At 60.5% G+C, this 20,373-nt stretch overlaps 2 protein-coding genes across 9 annotated transcripts in view; one reads left to right on the top strand and one right to left on the bottom strand.

The window, feature by feature from the left end:
• Nucleotides 1–323: 323 nt before the first annotated feature.
• MPG (N-methylpurine DNA glycosylase) lies at nt 324–8,460 on the top strand. Of its 2 annotated transcripts, none has more exons than XM_081820471.1 (4): nt 324–450; nt 4,017–4,250; nt 5,048–5,252; nt 8,016–8,460. In XM_081820471.1, the coding sequence occupies exons 2-4, from the start codon at nt 4,029–4,031 to the stop codon at nt 8,390–8,392; spliced, it is 804 nt and encodes a 267-aa protein (XP_081676597.1). In that variant the 5' UTR covers nt 324–450; nt 4,017–4,028; the 3' UTR covers nt 8,393–8,460. The 2 variants fall into 2 exon arrangements, with proteins under 2 accessions (XP_081676597.1, XP_081676596.1); XM_081820470.1 differs by lacking the exon at nt 324–450 and adding an exon at nt 1,618–1,778.
• NPRL3 (NPR3 like, GATOR1 complex subunit) overlaps nt 8,400–20,373 on the bottom strand; it is a 38,702-nt gene continuing 26,728 nt past the window's right edge. For 5 of the 7 annotated variants that reach the window (XM_081820465.1, XM_081820462.1, XM_081820468.1 and 2 more), the window contains 7 exons: nt 17,704–17,841; nt 16,615–16,771; nt 13,625–13,731; nt 13,066–13,195; nt 10,968–11,157; nt 10,059–10,251; nt 8,400–9,166 (listed from right to left, as the gene is read on the bottom strand). In XM_081820465.1, coding sequence (XP_081676591.1) covers nt 9,001–9,166; nt 10,059–10,251; nt 10,968–11,157; nt 13,066–13,195; nt 13,625–13,731; nt 16,615–16,771; nt 17,704–17,841 — 1,081 coding nt within the window. In that variant the 3' untranslated portion in view covers nt 8,400–9,000. The remainder of the gene's footprint in view (nt 9,167–10,058; nt 10,252–10,967; nt 11,158–13,065; nt 13,196–13,624; nt 13,732–16,614; nt 16,772–17,703; nt 17,842–20,373) is intronic. The other 2 variants (XM_081820463.1, XM_081820467.1) reach the window with 2 other exon arrangements.

The following is a 20,373-nucleotide window of genomic DNA, read 5'->3' as shown; positions in this document are numbered from 1 at the left end:
GGAAGGCAGGAAGCAGGCGTCATTGTTTGGGCCGAAAGGCTGCGGGGGGGGGGGGGGGGCGGTAAGAAGGAAGACAGGGGTGGGAGTCACAACTAGGCCTGCCTTCCAAGCATGGATTTATGACACATTGCCCACCTCCGGAAGCGGCACAGAGTGCCACAAACAGCTGGGTGGCTTCCAGCAGGCAGCTGGAAGGCTGGGGCCCTTCCTCCCCAGGAAGTCCTGGTGGGAGCCCTGAGGGGAGGGGGCCAGCAGCGCTGTTGGGCCTGGGCCTGGGCCCAGCCTGGAGTTCAGCCCCGGGGCTGGTCAGAGGAGGAGGAACACAGTGGGAGCCCAGAATCCTCCCAGCCAGACTTGCTCTCTGCTCATCTGAGGCCCCATTCACATGGCCCATCCGGCACTTCCTACCTGACATCATCCTATGCCCAGTTGCTCTCTGAGGCCCCACAGGTACCCCCTCCCAAGGCCAGGGTCACAGAAATCAAAGTGCAGGCCCTGCTCTTCAAGGGTTTTCCCAGGGCAGGGGTGGGTGATACAGGAGGGTGGGACTGTGCCTGCCACAGCAGAAGGGCCCTGCAGGGGACCCTAGAGCTACAGAGTGTATGTGATGTGGGGGGGGGAGTGACTCTGCTGGGTGTTAGGTCCCCCATTCACCCTCCTGGTCCACTGAGCCACAGGCCAGCGGTGCGCCCCTCCTACCCCCCATCCCAACCCCACGATTGTCCCCAGACACCAGCCCTGCGCTTGAACACCTCCCCCAACCCATGGCCCTTCCTTCCTCTGGACCAGACACTGCCCTCCCCAAACTCTCTTCGCCACCCGCCCTTGGGGACTCCAATCCGTTTTAAGAGATTACAGGCAGGATGGGCAGCATAAGAGGTGGGAGGGCGGGACGGTCCCCATACCGCCCCCAGCCGCTCCCCTACGAGCTGCAAGCCGGGCGTTCACGGGTCCCCCACAGCCCTACCCCGGCCTCAAGCCTCTTGAGGAGGCTGGCCACGGTCCAGCAAGCCCGCCGAGGACGTGGGCGGGCTCCTCTGGGCATCTCTGGGCGGCAGAAGGGGTGGGGGCTCCACGGCGGACAGAATCCCCGGACCCGCCCGTGATGATGACCCGGGCAGGGGGCAGGGGCTTCCGGATAAGTCTGGCATCCGCTTCCTGGCCCACTTCCCATGTCCTCTCCCCACAAGTGCCTCCCGGAGGTCGGGAGCAAGTAAAACCCCTCCGCAGTCCAGGAAGGCGTGTCCCGAGGACCGGGGCTCCGCCGCCACCTCCCCCACGCTCACTCCATTGTCACCCACCGAACCGTCTGCGGGCCACCCCCCCCAACCCCCAACCGGGGCCCCTCGAGGACCTAAGCAAGACTCGTGACGGACCAGTCCTCTTGGGGGTCCGACCACCGGCTGGCGGCCGTGCAGGGACCACCTGCTCGTGGGGGCGGGACGCAGGTCACTGGGAGGAGCACCAGGCTGCGGGGGTTCTCGCCCCCACCCCAGCCGCTTCCCCCCGGCCTCACGCCACAAGTGTCCCGGCAGCCCCCGGGCCTTTGTCCAGGATGGGAGGAGCCCCCCCACCCCACCGTCCGGCCCCTCCTCCGGGGGCGGATCGGTGCCGCGCGCTCGCCGCCGCTCCCCGAGCTTCCGTCCTCCTCCGCGCAGGCGCCGGCGGCACTTCCGGGGTCGCCTCTGGGCGGGCGCGTGGGGGGCTCCCGGCGCTGCGGATCCGTGCGCCCCGAGCCCGGCCCGAGCCGCGGGATGCCGGCGCGCGGCGCGGCGCAGGTGAGTGCGCGCCCGGGTGCGCGCGCTTCTGGCTGCGCGCACGGCAGCCCCGCGCTGCGGCCGAGGGACGAACGGGCTCCGGGGGGGCAATCTCCCCCGCAGTGGCACCAGCGCTGAGCGAGCACCCGGGGAAAACCAGTAACGTGCGCGCCGGCCCCTGACGGGCGCTGCACTCCCCATACGGGCGCCCACCGGCGTGGCGGCCCCGGCTCGGCCGCTCCCTTTGCTGTTAGGAAAAGTCGAGGCCCGACCCGAGGTTGCCAGTGACGTCTGGAAGGAGCCCCCGACCCCGATTTCCTGGTTGAATGCGCTGCACTGAGGCCCAGCTCAGACATGCCCTCCCCGGGGGCCAGGCTGCGACAGAAGTGACCTGGGTTAGCCCAAGGGGCCACTTTCTCACGCTCCTCACTTCAGCGCCAGTCACAGCCGGATCAGTGTTCTCTCCGTAGTTACTAACCCTTGTTTGCCCGGGTTTTGATGGAGGGCTGTTGGGTCCATTGGACACCCACATCCAGGCCAGGCTCTTTCCTGCCCTCCGCCGGCTGGACCCGCTCTGCCAGAGAGCCTAGTCCCCAGGTTTTGCCTGGACACATCCTGGAAGGAGGGTGTTTCTTGCTAACGTTCATGGAGTGCTTGTTGTATGCCAGCCACGTGCCGGCCAGACTTCTCTCATTTTTCCTCCTAACCACCTTGTGCCACAGATAACTCGGTCCCTTTCTACAGATGAGGAAAGAGGCACAGACACTTGAGGTCATTTTCTGGAGCCCTTTCTTTAGGGGGCCCACATTGCTAACCAGGGCCAGGGATGCATGTGAGGTGCCCAGGTACACGATTTGACACAGTGCTCACTCTTGAGTGCAACAGCAGGGTCACCCGCTACTTAGTCGTGCGGCCAAACCGCCACGAAGGCCTGTGAGGTTCAGATTCTAGGTCTATAATAGAGAAACTGAGGCCTCTCTGAGCCTCAGTGCCTGCGCAGTTTTGTGAGTCCCTCACCACCCAGGGTGGGCCAGGGCTGACCCAGCATGACCCGAGTGCCATGAGGCAGGCAGGGGGCCAAACTCCAGGTGGCAGCGTCCCAGCGTCTGAGCCCATGGCGGGTACTGGCAGATGGGCTGGGCTGCAGAGACGGTCACGTCAGTGTCCACTCTAAGTAGACTGGCAGTCTCCTTTCGATCTGGAACGTCAGCACTTATGTTAAAAATAATGGGTCTGTCTCATGCCAAGGAAATGTGGGTACTACTGAAAACCAGCCCCTGCGGAGGGTGTTTCCAGGCCCCAGTGCTCACCTGTTCTTCATCTTCTCCCACTTGTAGCAGCTGGTCCCAGAACAGCTGAGTGTGTGTGGTCAGGTTTCTCAGGCTGCATGGCAGCAGGTGGGAGGTTAGGTCTTGTCCCTTGGGAGAACTCACCTTTGCCCCACTTGCTCCTTATCATTATGACATCCTGAGAGAGAGGACAGTTGGGGACTCACCAGGGGTCATGCCCTGAGCACTTGGGTTGGAGCAAAGAAGACAGCCTGGTGCTCCCCGACCTGTGTGTGTCAGGCCTTCCTGGCCATTCTGAGGAGGGCAGCCCTACCAACACATCAGCCGGGTGGGAGGGATTGTGGAGGACACAATGACCCACAAACCACAAACGTTCCTTGGCCAAACCCCATCAGGGTCATGGCTGTGCTTTTAAATTCCTGGTTAGGGGGGCACCTGGCCGACTCGGTCGGAAGAGCATGCAACTCTTGATCTTGGGGTCATGAGTTTGAGCCTCATGTTTGAGTGTAGAAATTACTTAAATATAAAAAATTAATTCCTGGTTAGGGTCAGTGCAAAGGGCTGGGTTCCAGAAACAAGATGAGAAGTTTGTTTGGGGTCCACGTCATGAGTGGGAATGAGGATACCAGCCCTCCTGCCCTAGGCTGGAGTCCCCACTGTCCCCTCCTCAGGCCCTGCAGCCCTCTACCATCAGCCTGTGCATCTTCTGCACGTGGACAGTGTGTGGATCAGAGTGGCTACTCTCTCGATGCCACCAACAGCCTGTCCTCCCGCGCAGGTACTTCCCGAGCCTCTGGGGGCCCAGCACAGGGCCGAGTACATCAGGTATCGGGTTCCGTTGGCACCATTACAACCCCCAAAGGGGATGCCTCCGTTTGACGGATGAGGCCGGCAGTCGAATACAGTTCCTCCACTCTGACTTCACCGCAAAACCTATTCAGAAGATTTATTTTGTCTGTTCACATTACAGCTTTCCCGCAGAATGGGGCAAAAAAAGCAGCGGCTGTTGGAGGCAGAACGGCATCCGAGTCCACCAGACAGAGCCCAGATGCTTGCCCCTCTGGAGCCCTGCTTGGGGCCACCTGCAGCCCTGAGCCCCCAGCGCAGCATCTACTTCTCAAGCCCAAAAAGCCACTCTGCACAGCTGGGATCTGAGTTTTTCGACCAGCCCGCTGTCCCCCTGGCACGGGCATTTCTGGGACAGGTACTGTCACGTAGCCAAGGAATAGGCGGAAAGGCTTCGGGCCGAGGAAGATGCAGTTCACTGGCACACTCAGCGCTCCACAGGCCCGCCCTGGTCCCCTGTGGCCTGGACTGCTCTCCAAGGTGCCCTGCTGACCTGAGAGCCCCTGCCCTGTCCTCAGCTGGCCCTTCTGTCCCCTTGGGCCTCACCCCTGCCCGGGGTGCTGTCTGGGCCACCTGCAGCTGGCTCCTCTCCCTGGCGGGCTGCCTGCACTGACCCGCTCTTGGTGGCGCTGGCTACACCCGGGGCCATGGTCCAGGCCGGGGCCACTGCAGGGCAGCTGGTCCTGCTGCTCGGGCCTTTCAGAGCCAGGTGCGTGGGAGCTGAGGAGGACGGTCCTTTGTGGTCAGTCCAGGTGGAAGGCGTCCTGGGCAGCTGTGTGGGGACAGCACTGGCGCCCTGTGCCCTCCATGCTGCCCTGCCCCAGGCTCAGCATTTAAGTCCAAGGGGACTTGGGGAGGAAGAGGCAGGGAGATGGAGGGCCCCGCCAAGAAGACTTGAAGTGTGTGACTTGACTAGTGCTGGCTTTCCAGCCTGGCCCTGGCCGGAGGTTGAGACAGCTGCCACCCGTGGACAGGATACTTAGCAGGGCCTGTGTTCCCGGGGTGGGTGACAGGACAGAGGGGAGAGTGGGGGGCCTGGCTGGACCTGGGCGCCCTGGTGCACCCTGAACTGGGGAGATGACGCCCAGGCTGTGGGCTGTCACAGTTGGGTGTACCCCGGCCCCTCCCTGCTCTGAGCAGACGGACTGCCCACAGGTCCTGGTTCGACGACTTGATGACGGCACAGAGCTCCGCGGCCGCATTGTGGAGACGGAGGCATACTTGGGGCCAGAGGATGAAGCTGCCCACTCTAGGGGTGGCCGGCAGACCTCCCGCAACCGTGGCATGTTCATGAAGCCAGGAACACTGTATGTGTACATCATCTATGGCATGTACTTCTGCATGAATGTCTCCAGCCAAGGTGAGCAGTGCTGGGGCGCTGGGGCGACAGGAGGCCTTGGGCATGGTCCCTTCAGTTGGCGGCTGGGAGATCCCTGGGAGGACCAGGCCGGGGCAGGTGTCTAAGCAAAGAGGTGTCATTGCTAAGCTAGATTTTCAGGAACGCTGGCTACACTGTCAGGGCACCAGGGCCCCCACTGGATAGAGGTCATGGGTTGACCTGAACACAGAGCTGACTGGTTCCGCAAGGACACCGATGGTCACAGGGATCAAAGGTGGTGTCTCCTATGACCCAGGGTGGACCTGGGAGGGGCTGGTTGTGGGGAAACGAGGGTGAGATCAGTTTGGGTTGAGTTGGGCTCAAGCCAGAGCCTCGCCAGGTGGTCAGTTATGGGGTCTGAATCAGTCATTCTCCGCCGGGGATGATTTTGCCACCTGGGGGGGGTACCATTAGGCAATGTCCAGAGATGTGTGGTCATCCCAGCTGGTGACGTGCTACTGGCGTCTAGCAGGTGGAGGCCAGGCATGCTGCTGAACGGCCCCCACCACACAGAATCCTCTGGCCCCAAATGTCAGTAGTGCCGAGCAGAGAGATGCTGGTCTAGAGCTCCCAGGAGAACCTGCTCACCCTGTGAGACCTGCTCTGGGGCACTGTGAGCGGGTGGCTGTTTTCCGGAAGCTCTGTGCTCAGAAAGAAGAGCCCACAGCACTGTCCTGCCAGCGGCACTGCTGACCAGGCGCAGGTCCGCCTGGCCCATTCTGGCCAGCCAGTCCCAGCCTGTGGGTGTCTGTTGAATCTCCCCACTGCCCATCCCAAGAGGAGCAAATGCTCGAGGAGACCAGTAAGAAGCTTGGGGTCTGGTATATTGTGTGTCACACACATTTGTTGAATGACTCCAACGACCTGGGAGTTGTGACTGCAGCGAGGAGACAGCTGGACACGTCCAGTGTCAGAGCCACAGGGGCTAAAGGGCCTACAGGAGACCCGCGACTGATCCTGTGCCCAAAACAAAGCAGGTGTTGAGTGAAGCTGAGTGACTGGACATCAGAGGATGGTAGGGTCCTCTTGTCATTCTGGGGAGCTTACTTTGGTTGTCTTTACTTTGGCAAGAGAACCAACTCCCTCTTGTGAAGTGGGACTGAACTCAAGAGTCTAGCATTGCCCAGGGCTGTGGTCAACAAGGAAGGGGAGAAGCCCAGGATTTTGGGGTTGTGGGGGGAGATACAGTGGACAGGGCAGACATTGGAGGTGGTGCATTACTTTATGGCCATGTGACCATCCAGGTCAAGTCAGTGCGGGGGCAGGAAACCACACAGGTGCAGTCAAGGCCAAGGGTCATCTGGGCAGAGTGAAGGGGAGGGGAGGCCAAGGACATGGTCATTGCCTGCCTGCCCTCAGGGTGGGGGTGGCACAGAACCAACCCGGAGGGCAGGTGGTATAGACGGAGGACCAGCAGGTAAGGACGGGGAGACTTGGCAGGAAGATGTTAGGGTGTCGTGTTTTCATCAGGATGAGGGACTCAGATGCATTCCAGGGTAGGGGTGTGGGGATGGAGGAGGAGGCCACTCCATCCCAGGTGCAGGGGCTCTGCGGGACAGTGAGGGACATGTGTGGCACCCCCAGGGAGCCCTGAGGCTGGCGGGCTGAGAGGAGCCCAGGAATCACAGAGGCACAGGAACTAACTTCCAAGGCTTTGTGTACCCCGAGTGTATCTTGAGGTCCTTGGAGAACAGGCTGGTTAAGGGGCATCTGGTCAGCTGCTGGCTACTTGAGAGGGCCTGGCTGCTGTGTCCCCTCGGGGCTCCCAGATGCCAGTGGGGAGACCTTTGTGGCCAAGGTCCAAGAGCAGAAACTGGCCTGGCCACCCGAGCCTCTCAGACCCCCTGGTGGGGTGGCGGGGGGTGGCCTGGTCAGGGGAGCAGTCTTGCTGGAGGCTCAGAGTTCTCGTGGCCAGGGTCCTCACTGTCTCCAGCCATGCAGGACTGAGGGAATTGGGGCAGATGCTTCTTCCTGCGTGAGCCCTGGGGCCCAGAGTGTCCATCTGCGGTCTCTGGTCTCTAAAAGTAGCTTGGACTGGGGCGCCCGTCTAGCTCAGGTGGTGCAGCGTGTGACTCTCGATCTCAAGGGTTGTGAGTCTGAGCCCCATGTTGGGTGCAGACATGACTGAAAACAAACTTGAAGCAGCTTGGACTGATACGCAAAGGGCCAGGGCTAGAAGGAATCCCAGGGGAGTGAGGGGCTGTGTGCCGGCATCTCCTCCCGCATGGTCTCCCCCTGCGTCACTGGGCAGGGCTCCCCCAGCAGTGTGAGCACACCGGTAGCTGTTCTGGGCCGACCTTCCAGCTTGGAAGGTTCCAGCTTACCTGAGCGGGTAAGGCAGATGGGGTACCCTGGGGCCGGCTCAGAATCTGGCCCAGGCCTGAGGCTTCCTGCTTCCTGGTGGGGTGACCGTGCTCACAGACGACTGGCCCTCGGGGATCTCCTTTGCCAGCCTCACAGGTGCTGCCAGCCACCAAACCAGATGAACCCGGGGAGGAGGCTGGCTACCAGCACCCACCACGCTTCTTTTAAAGAATAGGTTCTCCCTAGCTAGTGGTCAGGCATTCGGGCCTCGTGGGCACAGCCCACCTTGCAGGTGCGAGTCTGCAGAAGGTGGAAGCAGCAGACGTGTGGAGACTGAGTGCAGGGGTGCTCAGCACCTCCGCAGCACTGGACGTGCCCCGGGGTAGGGAGGGGAACAGCCTGCGGAGGCTCGGCTTTCTAGGCTGTCTGTGTGTCCCACAGGGGATGGGGCGTGTGTCCTACTGCGAGCGCTGGAGCCCCTGGGGGGCCTGGAGACCATGCGGCAGCTTCGCAGCACCGTCCGCAGGGGCGCCGCGGGCCGCGCCCTCAAAGACCGTGAGCTGTGCAGCGGCCCCTCCAAGCTGTGCCAGGCCCTGGCCATTGACAAGAGCTTCGACCAGCGGGACCTGGCCACGGACAAAGCTATGTGGTTGGAGCGCAGCCCCCCGGGGTCCAGTGAGCCAGCCGTGGTGGCGGCAGCCCGAGTGGGCGTTGGCCGTGCGGGAGAGTGGGCCCAGAAGCCCCTGCGCTTTTATGTCCGGGGCAGCCCCTGGGTCAGCGTGGTAGACAGAGCAGCTGAGCAGAACGCACGGGCCTGAGCAAGGGTCCGCTCCAACAAGGCTTTTTAATTGTTTAAGAACCAAATAAACGCTTCATGTCTAGAAAACAGTATTGCTTGTATCTCCGCCAGAGCCGCCCTCGTGGCCAACGTGTGCTTGCCGTCGGTCCTCCCTCCAGGACAGGACTCGGAGGCCCTGGGTGTGCGGGAGGCTGGACGCACTGTTCCTCAGGCCTGTGTGAGGGAGGGTGGGGGGCACCAGGGCAGACTCACCCCCAAGATGTGGACCAGGCCAGGCCCTTGTGAGGCAGGTGTCAAAGAGGGGCCAGGTGACAGCCTGGTCATGAGCCTCCTGGTGGCGAATACGAAAGCTGTAGCGGGGGCCGGGCCGGGCTCTCGTCCGCTCTTGGCCTCAGACACGTTTCTGAGTATCGCCCAGGGTGACCGTGTGGAAGGCAGCAGTGGAGGGGGCCAGGGAACGAGGCCAGGGTTGGGAGGAGGGTCTGAGAGACGCACGGCCCAAATCTGTGTGTGGGAAGCACGCAGGCCTGAGTCCTGGACACTCCCTCCGGCTGGGAGCTCGGACACTGAGGCTGTTTCAAGGGCCGGATGAGAATAAGAACATGGAGGGCAGCGGCCTGCCTGGCCTCAGGGGAGCAGTGCCTGGAAGACGGCGATGACCGGGTCCTCGTGGGTGGTCACGACCAGCACGCTGCGGAACTTGTCGAAGAGCATGAGCAGCTGGGAGCGCCGTGTGTTCTCATTGTACATGATCTCCTCCAGGTGGTGGCGGCCACGGAAGTAGTGCAGGAGCCTGGGGTGGGGGGAGGGCAGCGTGAGCCCAGGCAGCCCCTGTCCTAACAGCCACGGGTGGGGACCAGTGCTGAGCTGCCCACAGACCTAAGCAGAGCCGGCAGGGATCCTGGGGCCTCCACCCCCAACAGGGGCGGGTGAGTTCCCCGGAGTTGCCGCCCACACGGTGCCCTGACGTGGGTCCGCGAGGACACACAGCTGTTCACCCCCTGGAGCCACCCGAGCCTGAAGCTCACATCCGCCCTCGGCATGCTGACATGGGTGGGGAAGTGCAGGGGACAGGTCTGCCGGGGGCTTCCCTTCTTCATGCTGCTGTGGCAGCGAGTGCCATGCGGCCATGGGCCCAGATGGGGTCACTGCTCTAGGGGCCGTGTGTGGCTGGGGCTGACACACAGGCCGGGACCCAGCTGCTTCCAAGAGTCACCTGGCATGCGGTTCTTAACTGGGGGCCTGCTGCCAGTCAGCCTCACCCCACCCAAAAAACCCTCCACCTGCAGAGCCCCCCAAGTCAAAGCTGGGTGTGACGAAAGTTTGTCACCAATGATGTAGGGGTCCTGGACAGCACCGCCCTCAGCCCGGGGCTCAGAGTTTTCCCAGTTGTGAGAATGAGAACCTGCCGCAGCTTCCGAAGGAGTAACAAGAAACAAGGAAGTCTTGGAGGGACCCCCACGGGCAGAGGCACCAGGCCTGGGGTCTTGGCAACAGACGGTGCCGGCCACAGCGGGCACGCACAGGCGCCAGGTGGGGACACCTCAGTGCTTGAGACGCCACGGCAACCAGCAACTGCCGTTGGTCATCAGTGAATTTCAGCTGGGTTGTGCTGGGTAAGTCCCCATCCACTTGCTGTTCTGACCCTAGAACTGGCCCAGCGCCGTGGGTCACCCTGCGCCCACCTGGCAAACATGCGGAGGTCCTCGGGATTCTGGGCTGCAGGCACGCTGAGGATGGCTGCCCGCTCGTGCTCGGACAGGCTGGCCAGCAGGTTCTCCGTCATCCTCTTGTTGAGTGGTGAGTCCCCACTGGGGAGGAGCTCCGCGCTGGAGTTATCCATGCTGGGGCTAGTGAGGGTCATGTCGTCACTGCTGGCTGTGGGTGGGCACGGGTCAGGGAGCAGCCGGCCGCCCAAACACACCCCTGGTGCACCCACTGTGCCGTCCGTGTCCACCGGGAATCCGCTGCCACACCCTCTGGTAGCAGCCTCCACACCCCAAGGCAGGCCTGCTCATCCCACCCCTCGTCCCAAGATGGACAAGGGAGGGCCCTGAGCAAGGCTGGGTCCTTGCACTGAACTTGAAGATCAAGGTCAGGCCTCCATCTAGGGAGCCTTCCAGCCCTTCGTCTCCCCCGAACCTGGGAAGCCTGGGGGACCCGGGGCCTGGCAATGGGCTGTGGCCTTTGGGCGCATGCGGTGGCCACAGCGGCTCTTCTAAGAAGCGACCGTGAGTCAGTGTCTCCCCACAGGCCCCGAAACAGCGGGCTCAACTATCCCCCAGTGAGGCTGGGACGTCTGCTCTGATCCCAGGCTGCTCGGGTGCCCAGAGCCACAGAGGTGCAGGAGACGAGGGAGACGGGTCTCCTGCCCTCCTTCAAGGGGCGAGCTGCTCAGCAGGGGACGGTGGCTGTGCATGTGAGGGCCCAGCTGCCCACATAGGGGGCGGGAGTGTGTGCACACGCACGGCCCTGTGAGGGCGCCTCGGTCAGTCCCAGCAGTGCCCATGTTGGGATTCTGGCTGCCACTCCCAAGTACCTCCCAAATGCCACCCCCACCCACCAGACGGATGCCCTGGGCAGGGGGCACCTACTTGGGGAACCAAAGCTGAGCGCATTAGGTGTGCTGAGGCTGCGGCCGCTGACCCTGGCGGTGAGGGGGACATCGTCCTCTCGAGGGTGGGGCTCGTCCTCACTGGGCGAGGCCATCAGGCACACGTAGGTGTGCAGCTGGACAAGGAGTCTGTGCTGCAACATCCACACCACCATCTGAATGAGCTGGGTCTGCAGGACAGGCGGCACGAGGCCCAGGGCAGTGGAGGAAGGCTGGTCCCCCACCACTGCCTTGCTCTCCTCCAGGGAGGACCAAGGAGCCATGACCTAAGACACGATCCCCACAAGTCATCCCGGAGGCAAGGGGTCCATGAGCTCCAGGGGCCTGACCCCGGGGCACAAGGCTTCCCACCTCAGAAAAGGACCCCTCAGCTGCTGGCCAAGCCCAGCTCCTTGCTCCAGGGAAGGCCACAGGAGCGCTCCCACCACACACTCAGGCCGCCCCCGTGCCCGGCCTTTCGTGCCCAGAGCTAAGAAGAAGGGCCGAGTACATGGAGGCCCTGCTCGGCCCTGTCGCTCAGACCCCCACCACACAGAGCTGGGCCTGTGGGGGCCTCCGCACTGTGCCCTGGACACTGTTCACAAAGAGGCTTCAGGCAGCTGTCCGCAGAGCAAAAGTCCTCTGCCTGGCTCAACCTGGAAAGACCTCAGCCCTGGACCGGGAGCCCTGATGAGGTGTGTGGAGTCCACCCTTCTCTCATGGGGCTGGCCCCTCAGCAGGACCAGTGAGGAGCCCCGAACAGGCCAAGCTCGAGCATGGGTGAGCAGGGAGGTCACACATCTGCCTGCTCGGCTTTGGGAGTCCCCTCTGGGAAGGGACGGCTGACCACGCATGGAAACAGGGATGTACCACGTACCATGGGCAGGTCATGACCTGGTCAAACCAAATAAATTTGAAAAGGACTGTAAGATAGTTAGAATTAAGGAATAAAACAAAGGGGCTTCATAAGCACTCCAGAGCACACGCCAGGCCCTGAAGCAGAAGACGTGACAAGCAGGCGCCTCACCCCGCTCCATCTGAGCCCCTTGACCAAGCACAAGGCGGCCCCCAGGCATGGCCTGGAAAATCCACCCGTCATCCGGACCATTAGGAAGCTTCTGCTGGGGGAAGTGAGGGCACAGATGCAAAGTGTGGCTTTTATTCAGCTGGCAGGGCCTGGCATACTTCCTGGAAACCAAAGGCCCCGTGAAAGACGGCCTTTAGAACTCTGTCACACTCAGCATCTGAATGAACTCAAGAACCAGGATCCCCTCCTCATTCACAACTTGAGAAGGGAAAGGGTTTGCTTTTAAGGACTGGTTTTGCCTAACAGAGCTCACACTCATTTAAAAAAATACTTTCCTTCTGAAGACAAAGCCTTGAGAACACCCAGCCCCATCTCCCAACACCTGCCCCAACCTGGCTCTGTGGTCCCTGCCCAGAGTTCCAGAGCTCCGGACCTTCAGCACAGAGGAGGGAGGAAGAGGCTCGTTCTGGGATCCAGCCTGCACCTGACCCAGAACTCACCAGTTCATTCCATATGCTCATGCCTCCCTGGATGAGCCCTTGCCACACCCAGCAACCCCACCTGTCCCTCACCTGGATCCAGGCCCACTGGGGCCTGTCCCAGGCCTGTCCTCTCCAGATCCTCTTGGATGAGGAGATTCTGGGGACCAGTGGGCCCAGGACTTAGACCCACATACCCTGTGGTCTCCTGGACCATGGAGGGGGAGAGAGCAGGAAGCCAGGGCCCAAGTTCAGTGAAAACAAAGCTGACTCGGCAACTCCCCAGGAAAGGTTACCACTCTCGGACACCTGGGCCTCTTAACTCGGTTCTAACCCCGAGAACCATTCACGGCAGCCAGGCTAGGCTCCACTGGGGGGTTGGGGGCTGGGACTTGGGACTGCCCAAGTGTCTGCAGGTAGCTCGGCTGGGGAGCCAGCTATTGGGTCACCCTGGCGTGACATGTACCACCTACACAGCCAAGCCCCGTCCTCCCCAAAACCCAGGCTAAGGGTACAGCAGCACTGCAGGCCCTGGGATAAGGAACTTACACTGGGAGGATGGTTCCCGGACTCCCTGGACTCCTGCGACTTACCTCCTGCACAGGGGGCGCGAGAGGGTTCCTGAATTCTGACAAGGAGACGGGCAAGGAGAACTTCGCAAGGACGGAGGGCAGGTCGTGAGCTGGAAATTGACGGGAGAACTGTTCGGCCAGTGGGGAGTACCTGGGAGAGGTGAGGCGAGCGTGCCCATGAGCTCAGCAGGCCTCGCCATCGCTTCCTGACATCTGTGCCCTTGCCGCGAGCCCAGGGCGGACAGCAGGGAGGCGCAGCACGGCAGGTGGCCCAGGATGGATGCCATGCGGACAGAACCCAGGTGCTTTCCCTCAACGGACGGCAGGAGCCACGGGCACAGGCCAAAGCCCCTCTGAGCCCCCGAGTCAAGATCAAAGCTCCCACCCCCCACCAGGCACCCCATCTGGAGCCCACTGGCCGGACCCTGCATGGGGGCTTTGAATGCCGGAAGAGCACAGGCCCGGGGCAGGCCACGTGGCACAGGACCAGCCCAGAATTAGAACGTGGACACAGCAGAGGCCAGCAAGCAAGCCCAAGTGGGGAGCACCATCCTGGGCTCCAGGGGCCAGAGATACTCACAGACACACGCTGGCGTTGGGAGAAAGCATGTAGACGTTGTTCTCACACAGCGGGTAGATGATGATGGCCTTACCCCAGTACACCAGGTGGGCCGCGAGCTGGAAAACCTGCAGGCAGTGGGAGCTCGGAGGATACTGCCCGACTCTCCAACCCCCTACCTGGGCGTTTGGCACAGCACACGCACAATAACCCTTCTTATCACTGGTCCCTGGTGTGGTTTGGGACAGTCACTTCCCAGAGGACCGTGACCACAGGACCCTGTCCAGGCTGGCACTCAGGAAAGGTCTCATGAGCATGGGGACACACGAGGCCTGGGACACCTCACCTCGGCAAACAGGACCACCAGCGCCAACACGGCAGAAACCTCAGTTCCTTCACCACCGCTCTTCTCTCTCTTCCCAAGTCTTACTGACACTCACTCCAAAGCAAGGATACGCCCGCTTTCCTCCACCTGCCATCGCCCTCACCTGTGCCGTCCACCTCCCACCACTCCCTGCAGCCAGAGCACCATTCTGGAGACCAGAGGTCTGAACTCGTAGCTCAGGCTGGACTCCAGCTCTCAGCAGGGACACGATCTCCGGAGACTCTGGGGGAAAAGCTGCCCTACCTCCTCGAGCGGCAGTATTCCTTGGCGTGTGGCCACATCCCTCCGATCTCTGCCTCCGTGGTCGTACCCCCTGCCCATCTCTCACAATGGCCCTGTGGTGGCACTGGGCCCACCCGGACAATCCAGGGTCACTGCCCACCTCAAGGTCCTTCATCACATCTGCAAAGTCCCACATAAGGTTGCATTCCCAGGACCTAGGGAGTAGGATGTGAAGGTCTGTGGGGAGCCAATCACAAGGAATGGCAGTGTGACCCTAATTTTCTGATTCAAAGATAATGTGTTAATAATTGATTCATACAAAAAGTCTGGAAGAATCTACAATGGTTACCTCTGCGATATAGGATTGCAGGGATTCTCTGCCTGTAACTTGTGTAATATTTGAACATACTAACTTTATCACGACAAAAAAGCCCAAAATAGGGGAGATAGGTGGGAGGACGGGTGAAACAGGTGAAGGGGGTTAAGAGCGCACTTATCTTGGGAATGAAGCACTAACATACGGAACTGCTGACTCACTGTACTGTACACCTGAAACTAAGACAACACTGTATGCTAATTATGCTAGAATTAAAAGCCCAAAATACTGACTTTGCCTGTGATGGAACACGAATTATTTAAGATTTTATTTTTTCTTAAGCAATCTCTACGCCCAACGCGGGGCTCAAACTCACGACCCCAAGATCCAGAGTCGCAGCCTCCATCGACTGAGCCAGCCGGGCACCCTGAGAACCTAAGTCGCTTTAAATCATCTGAAGACACTCACACCTGAAGCTGACACTTTCTCCCTAGGGGGGCCATCCGTGCTTGGGGCTCCAACCGGGCTCAGCCAGCTCTGCTGTCCTCGGGGCCCCCACGGGGCCACCTGCCATAGGTAACAGCAGCTGCAGAGGCCAGGGAGGCCGACCACCACACCAGCAGGAAACGCTGATTTGAGGAGTGTTCAGTGGGGAAGGTTACGGAAGGGAAAAACGGTCTCCCCATGGCGAGGCTAGGGCAGGGAAGTGAAGGGGACATCACCAGACCTTTGTCTTTGTCCAAAGAGACCGAGAAACTTGAAAGCTTAGCCCATATGGGTCAGAACACAAGCTCTGCAGTGTGTACGAAACAGCCAGCACGTTTAAGGTTCTATCTTGTGGATGATGCTACGAAGGGGAGCAGGACGCGGTGCTCAGCGGGTCCCCTCCAGTCCAGGAGCCCGTATGACAATGCACAAGGGCAGAATCCGATAGACGGTCTCGGGGGATGGACAAAGGTCATGGGTACAGACAAGGGAAGGACTCATTCTGGATGGCACACTCAGAAAATACTGCTTTGGGAAACACAGGCCTGAGAGTTAGGCTCCCCCAACGGCTAAGGACCAAGGCCAAAGGCGTGCCTCTGGGGGGGTGGGGGGCAGGCCTGCCTCACACCCGCCTCACGCCCGGGCTCCTCTTCCTCAGAGCCACGGCTCCAGGGACAGGTCCTGCTGCCCCCTGGTGGCCACACGGTGCCCACCGCGGCCAGACTGCGGTCCTGCCCTCGGCTGTCACTTGGGAGGCACAACCGCCCTGGGACCTTCAACCTCTTCCTGTGCTTCTCCTCACTCCCTGGCCCCCACCCAGGCTCCAACCAGATCACAGCCAGAACTGAGGGCATCCGGCTTTCGTTTTCGGCTCAGGTCGTGATCTTGGGGTCATGAGATCACAGGAGATCGATCCGTGGGTTAGGCTCCCTGTTCGGCAAGGGGTCTGCGGGGGATTCTCTCCCTCTCCCCCCCGCCTCTCCCCCAGCTCGCGTGTACTCGTGCGTGTTCTCTCAAATACGTAAATAAATCTTAAGAAAGAAAACCTGCAGCCCACAAGCACATGGCTCAGCAAGAGGGTGGGACCTCCTACAGAACACAGGCCTGAATGCAACACGCAAGGGGGGTGGTCAAGGCCAGCAGGTTAGGCCCTGGTTCTGCACACAGGTGGGCCCTCACCTCCCACACTGGCGAAGTAGAGATGTGGTACTTTCTCACAGGGTGACACCCTGCGGGCCCCTGCTTCAACCCTGCAAGCCCCCAGCCCTGGCACCCCATCCTCCACAGCCAGTCACCCAGCACCTGGGGGGCCTCATGCCTCACGACTGCTGGACAGGGGACAACATCAGTCCCCCACAGCCAGTTCACAAAGCCAGCCCCGACTCAGATTCCAGAACTTGGAGCCAACCCAGGAACAACCCACCCCACCACAGCAGGCCACGCAGTGGCGCTCAGCTGGACAGAGGTCCTGGGGACACGGCACACAGGCAGCCTGCTTTCCTGAGGCCCTGACCTCCCACCTCCTCCCAAGGACCACCTGCTTTGAGGTGCCCGCCCACTCTCCCCAACTGAGGGTGTGTCCCCAGGCCCCCAGGCTGATACCTGCAGCAAGGCCAGGTCTGCATCCTGGGCCAGCTGCTGCAGGTTCTTCACGGCGGATGTGGTCTTGATGACACGCACCAGGGCCGGGGAGCAGTCGAGCGGGAGCTCGCCCAGCAGGGACTTCTCATCACTGAGCAGCAGCAGAGCGTGGTAGGGGCTGCAGAGCAGAGTCAGGGGTCAGCGGGACACGCGAGCCCAGGCCCCCTGACCAGGCACGCTGCTGGGGCACACACACTGAACCCGAGGGAAGAGGCCACCGCAAGGGTTACACAGAAGGAGCAGTGCATCCAGGGGCCTCTAAGAAGCCACAAGGGTCACTACAACCCTCAGAAAAAACAAAGTGGAACAAAACTGAAGGTGGCCCAACGACCCAACTCCATCTCCCACCTCCGGGACTGCCCAGCGAACATCTGTCAACTGAAAAAATACATGAATCTTTTCCAAGCAAAGAGTCCCAAATATGGAAAAGCAAAATCCCCGCCACAGGCTATGAATAGAACTACATAAAAATATACTTCAGCAAGGAAGTCCAGGAGGAAGGACACGGACTTAGAGCACACACGGGGCAAGGGAGAGACGGCTAGGTAGTGCCTTGCTTTCTCTCCTCTCCAAATTTTCTGTAATGTGCCCAGATTTCTTTTTTTAGTTATAAAAATATCTAAGGAAACGGGACTTTAATGGGGGTGGGGGGTTGCAAAAACTGAGCTTAGCTCTTTCCTTGCAGGAAACCAGTTAAATTAAGAAACTGAGTTCCCACAAGTTCTGATTCAAATGCAGGAGGTCCGGTGAGCAGCCCTGGCAGGACGGAACTCCCCCCACAGTCCCGCATCTCGCCAGGGAGCTCGGCCCCTACAGCCCTGCCCGGGCCTGAGGCGAAGACCCCCGAGCAAAGAGCCTCATCACCCTCGCGGTGCCGAGAGGGCCCGGAGGAAACTTGTGGTTGGTCGTTTCTGGACAAAAACCAGACCCCAAAATACGCGTTCTCACTTCTATCAGCAGTAGAGCTTTACCTGCCGATTCCTGCGGCAGGAAGAGGAAAGGACAACTCTCCCCGGGCAGAAGCTAGGCAGTATGTGGGCTGGCACTCACCGGATGGCTTTCAGGCTGCGCTCGATGGCCTCGGGTGGAATGAGGCTGGCAGCGGCGTAGTGGATCTTATGAGGCAGGCAGAAGCTCACCTCCAGCCAGCTGTTGATGTGGAGCTGCACCACGCCTGAAGTACACAGGCTGCAGAGAGCAGGCCCCGCTGCCGTCAGGTGCCACCGCGAACCCACACACACACACACACACCACACAGAACCCCATGAAGCCCTTGGGCAAGAAAGCATCTTTCCAGATCTCAGGTGTTTAAGAGAAGAACACACACAAATGTATCTCTGGGTCGCCCTGGAATCTGCAGTCTGACCAGAGTGCAAGGACTCGAGGGAAGCCTCTTCTGTGTCTGCCCCAGAGGCTCAACGTTGCAGGGCTAAGGCCTCCTCGGCACAGGGTGAGGGCCAGGCCCCTCGCACACCCCGTGAAGGCCCCACCACAGGTGGGCAGCTAGGCAGGGCAGGGCCTGTCTCCAAAAGAGAGAGGTGGGCAGGAGGGGAAAGGTGTGTGCGGGGGGTGCCAAGCCCCCCAAAACGTCCTGTCAGGGAGAAGCACAAGGCACCCTCCTCCCTACAGATGCCAAGCTGCACCAAAGCAACCGTCCAAGCCAGCCTCAGCTGCAAACCTCTCACTCCACACCTCCTCGGTGACAGCAGTTTGGTTCTTTCAGGACCAAACACTGCTCAGGGCACATAGGGCCACCCTGTCCCTGAATCCTTGTTTCTCCTACATCCCACCCTGACCATCTGCAAATCCTGTCTGCTCTCCCTACAGACCTGCGCAGCACCAGCCCCCGTCCACCCTCCCCACTCAGACCCCCATGGGAGCCCCAGCCAAGGCCCACAAATGCCCGGAGCCCCACATGACCTGCCCGCTTTTCTCGGACCTTCTCTCCTAGCCCAGGCTGTCTGGGTCCACCTGTACTGACCACTCTCCTCTTCTCGGCCTCTAGTGCTCCCTCCAGGTGCCCTGGGTTCCTTCCCCGTTCCAGGTCTCAATTCAAGCACCACCTTCTCCGTGAGGTAAGCCCTGGCCCAGCCCCAGCCCCCCAGGCAATCACTGCTGTGTGGTCATGCGTGTCTGGAGCACTTGACCACAGGATGCACCTACTTGTCTGCTACTGGATGCAGTTTCCCCGACAGAATTCAGTCACCAGCTGTGGTCCTAGGTTTCATTAACTGCTCCCCGCATAGCTAGTCAAGTGTTTGGTGCTTGGGGGGCACTGAGAACCATCTCATGAACAGAGGAAGGTAAGGGGCCCAAGGAACACGCTGCCAACTCTGGGCGGACAATCTCCCGGGAAGCCCCTGCTCAGAGAACAGGTTGCTGGTGGCTCCACAGTAGGCTTGTGCCCCGTATGCCCTGCACCGCAGAACCACACACAGAGCTGTTTCCAGCAGGTGCTTCTGAAACCCTCCAATGAGAAGCCAGCCTGACAGCACCCAAAGCCTGGTGCACGGCTCCTGTACTAAGTGCCAATAGCACTTGGTGTCTGACACAGAGAAGTGACTACTTGGGCAAAGCCCCGCTGGCTGGTCCTCACCACACCCCTGGCAGGTGGACAAGACGGGGAGGATGTGTGCCCACTTCGAGACCTGGCCTGGCCCAGTTCTTCCCATCACATTCCAACCCCACTCTTCAATTCCCAAGTGTCTGGAGAGGCCAAGACGCCCACATCCGGCCAAGTGTGGGGCGGGCCATGGCTCAGGAAACCCGTCTCAGACCTCCCTCAGGGGCACACAAATGCACGGTGCTGGCAGGCGGCCCTAAGGCCCTCACTGCCCACACCCACAGGCTGTTCTTACCATCTCTTCCCCGAAGCCTCAGGCAGCAGACCAACTACCACAGGCTTCTCCACAGGTCCACCCAAAGAGCCGGCAGAATCTGTGGTCAGCTGTTTTCTCAAGCAAGGAATGTGTAATGAGGAGAAAAAACGGGGAAGAACACAGAGCACATCCGTGACCTCCAGGACCCCCTAGGATTCCTGCCAACACCACTATGTGCTCATTGCCCCGTGACGCACTCTCAGGACATCTGCACCACTGAACAGCCCCCGGAGGGAGGGTCAGAGCACCCACTGCTGGGAGGGTGGGGGCTGCAGGCTATGACTGAGTCTGGAAGGCAAAGGTTTGGTCACTGCTGATGCCACAGTCCCTCAGTGTGAAAATCATGGGTGGGTCTGATAAGAGTCACAATCTAGAGAAGAGATCTGGGATCCTTCCCCAAGGTCCCAGAAGAACGGAGTGCTAGTGAGCGCCTGGGTGGCTCAGTCGGTTAGGCGACTGCCTTTGGCTCAGGTCATGATCCTGGAGTCCTGGGATCGAGTCCCACATCAGGCTCCCTGCTCAGCGGGGAGTCTGCTTCTCCCTCTGACCCTCCCCCCGCCATGCTCTCTCTCTCCCTCTCTCATTCTGTCTCTCAAATACATAAAATCCTTAAAAAAAATTAAATTAAAAAGAAGAACGGAGTGCTAAGTAAGTAAATATGAGCAGATGGAGGTTCCCAGAGCCTCCCCAGACTTTGGGCAAGGGTCTTTGCAGGTGGACAGCTCCCATCAAACCCTGAGAAACAACCTCTTACAAAATCCAAGGTCACACCATGGGAGGGCTGCCCAGTGGATGAGAGTCTCAGCATCCATGTACAAAAGGAAGAGAAGAGTGAGGAAAA

The sequence above is a fragment of the Leptonychotes weddellii genome, chromosome 5, assembly GCF_054177405.1.
Source record: "Leptonychotes weddellii isolate Sample4059 chromosome 5, ASM5417740v2, whole genome shotgun sequence".
Classification (NCBI taxonomy): Eukaryota; Metazoa; Chordata; class Mammalia; order Carnivora; family Phocidae; genus Leptonychotes; species Leptonychotes weddellii.
The sequence above is the reverse complement of the archived record's forward strand: the minus strand, read 5'-3'. Positions and strand labels throughout refer to the sequence as shown.

Coding starts and splice junctions, on each gene's coding strand:
- MPG (XM_081820470.1), top strand. CDS start 1,755: ATGCCGGCGCGCGGCGCGGCGCAG. Junction 1,779..4,016: donor CGGCGCGCGGCGCGGCGCAG/GTGAGTGCGCGC, acceptor TTCACATTACAG/CTTTCCCGCAGAATGGGGCA. Junction 4,251..5,047: donor CACGGGCATTTCTGGGACAG/GTACTGTCACGT, acceptor GACTGCCCACAG/GTCCTGGTTCGACGACTTGA.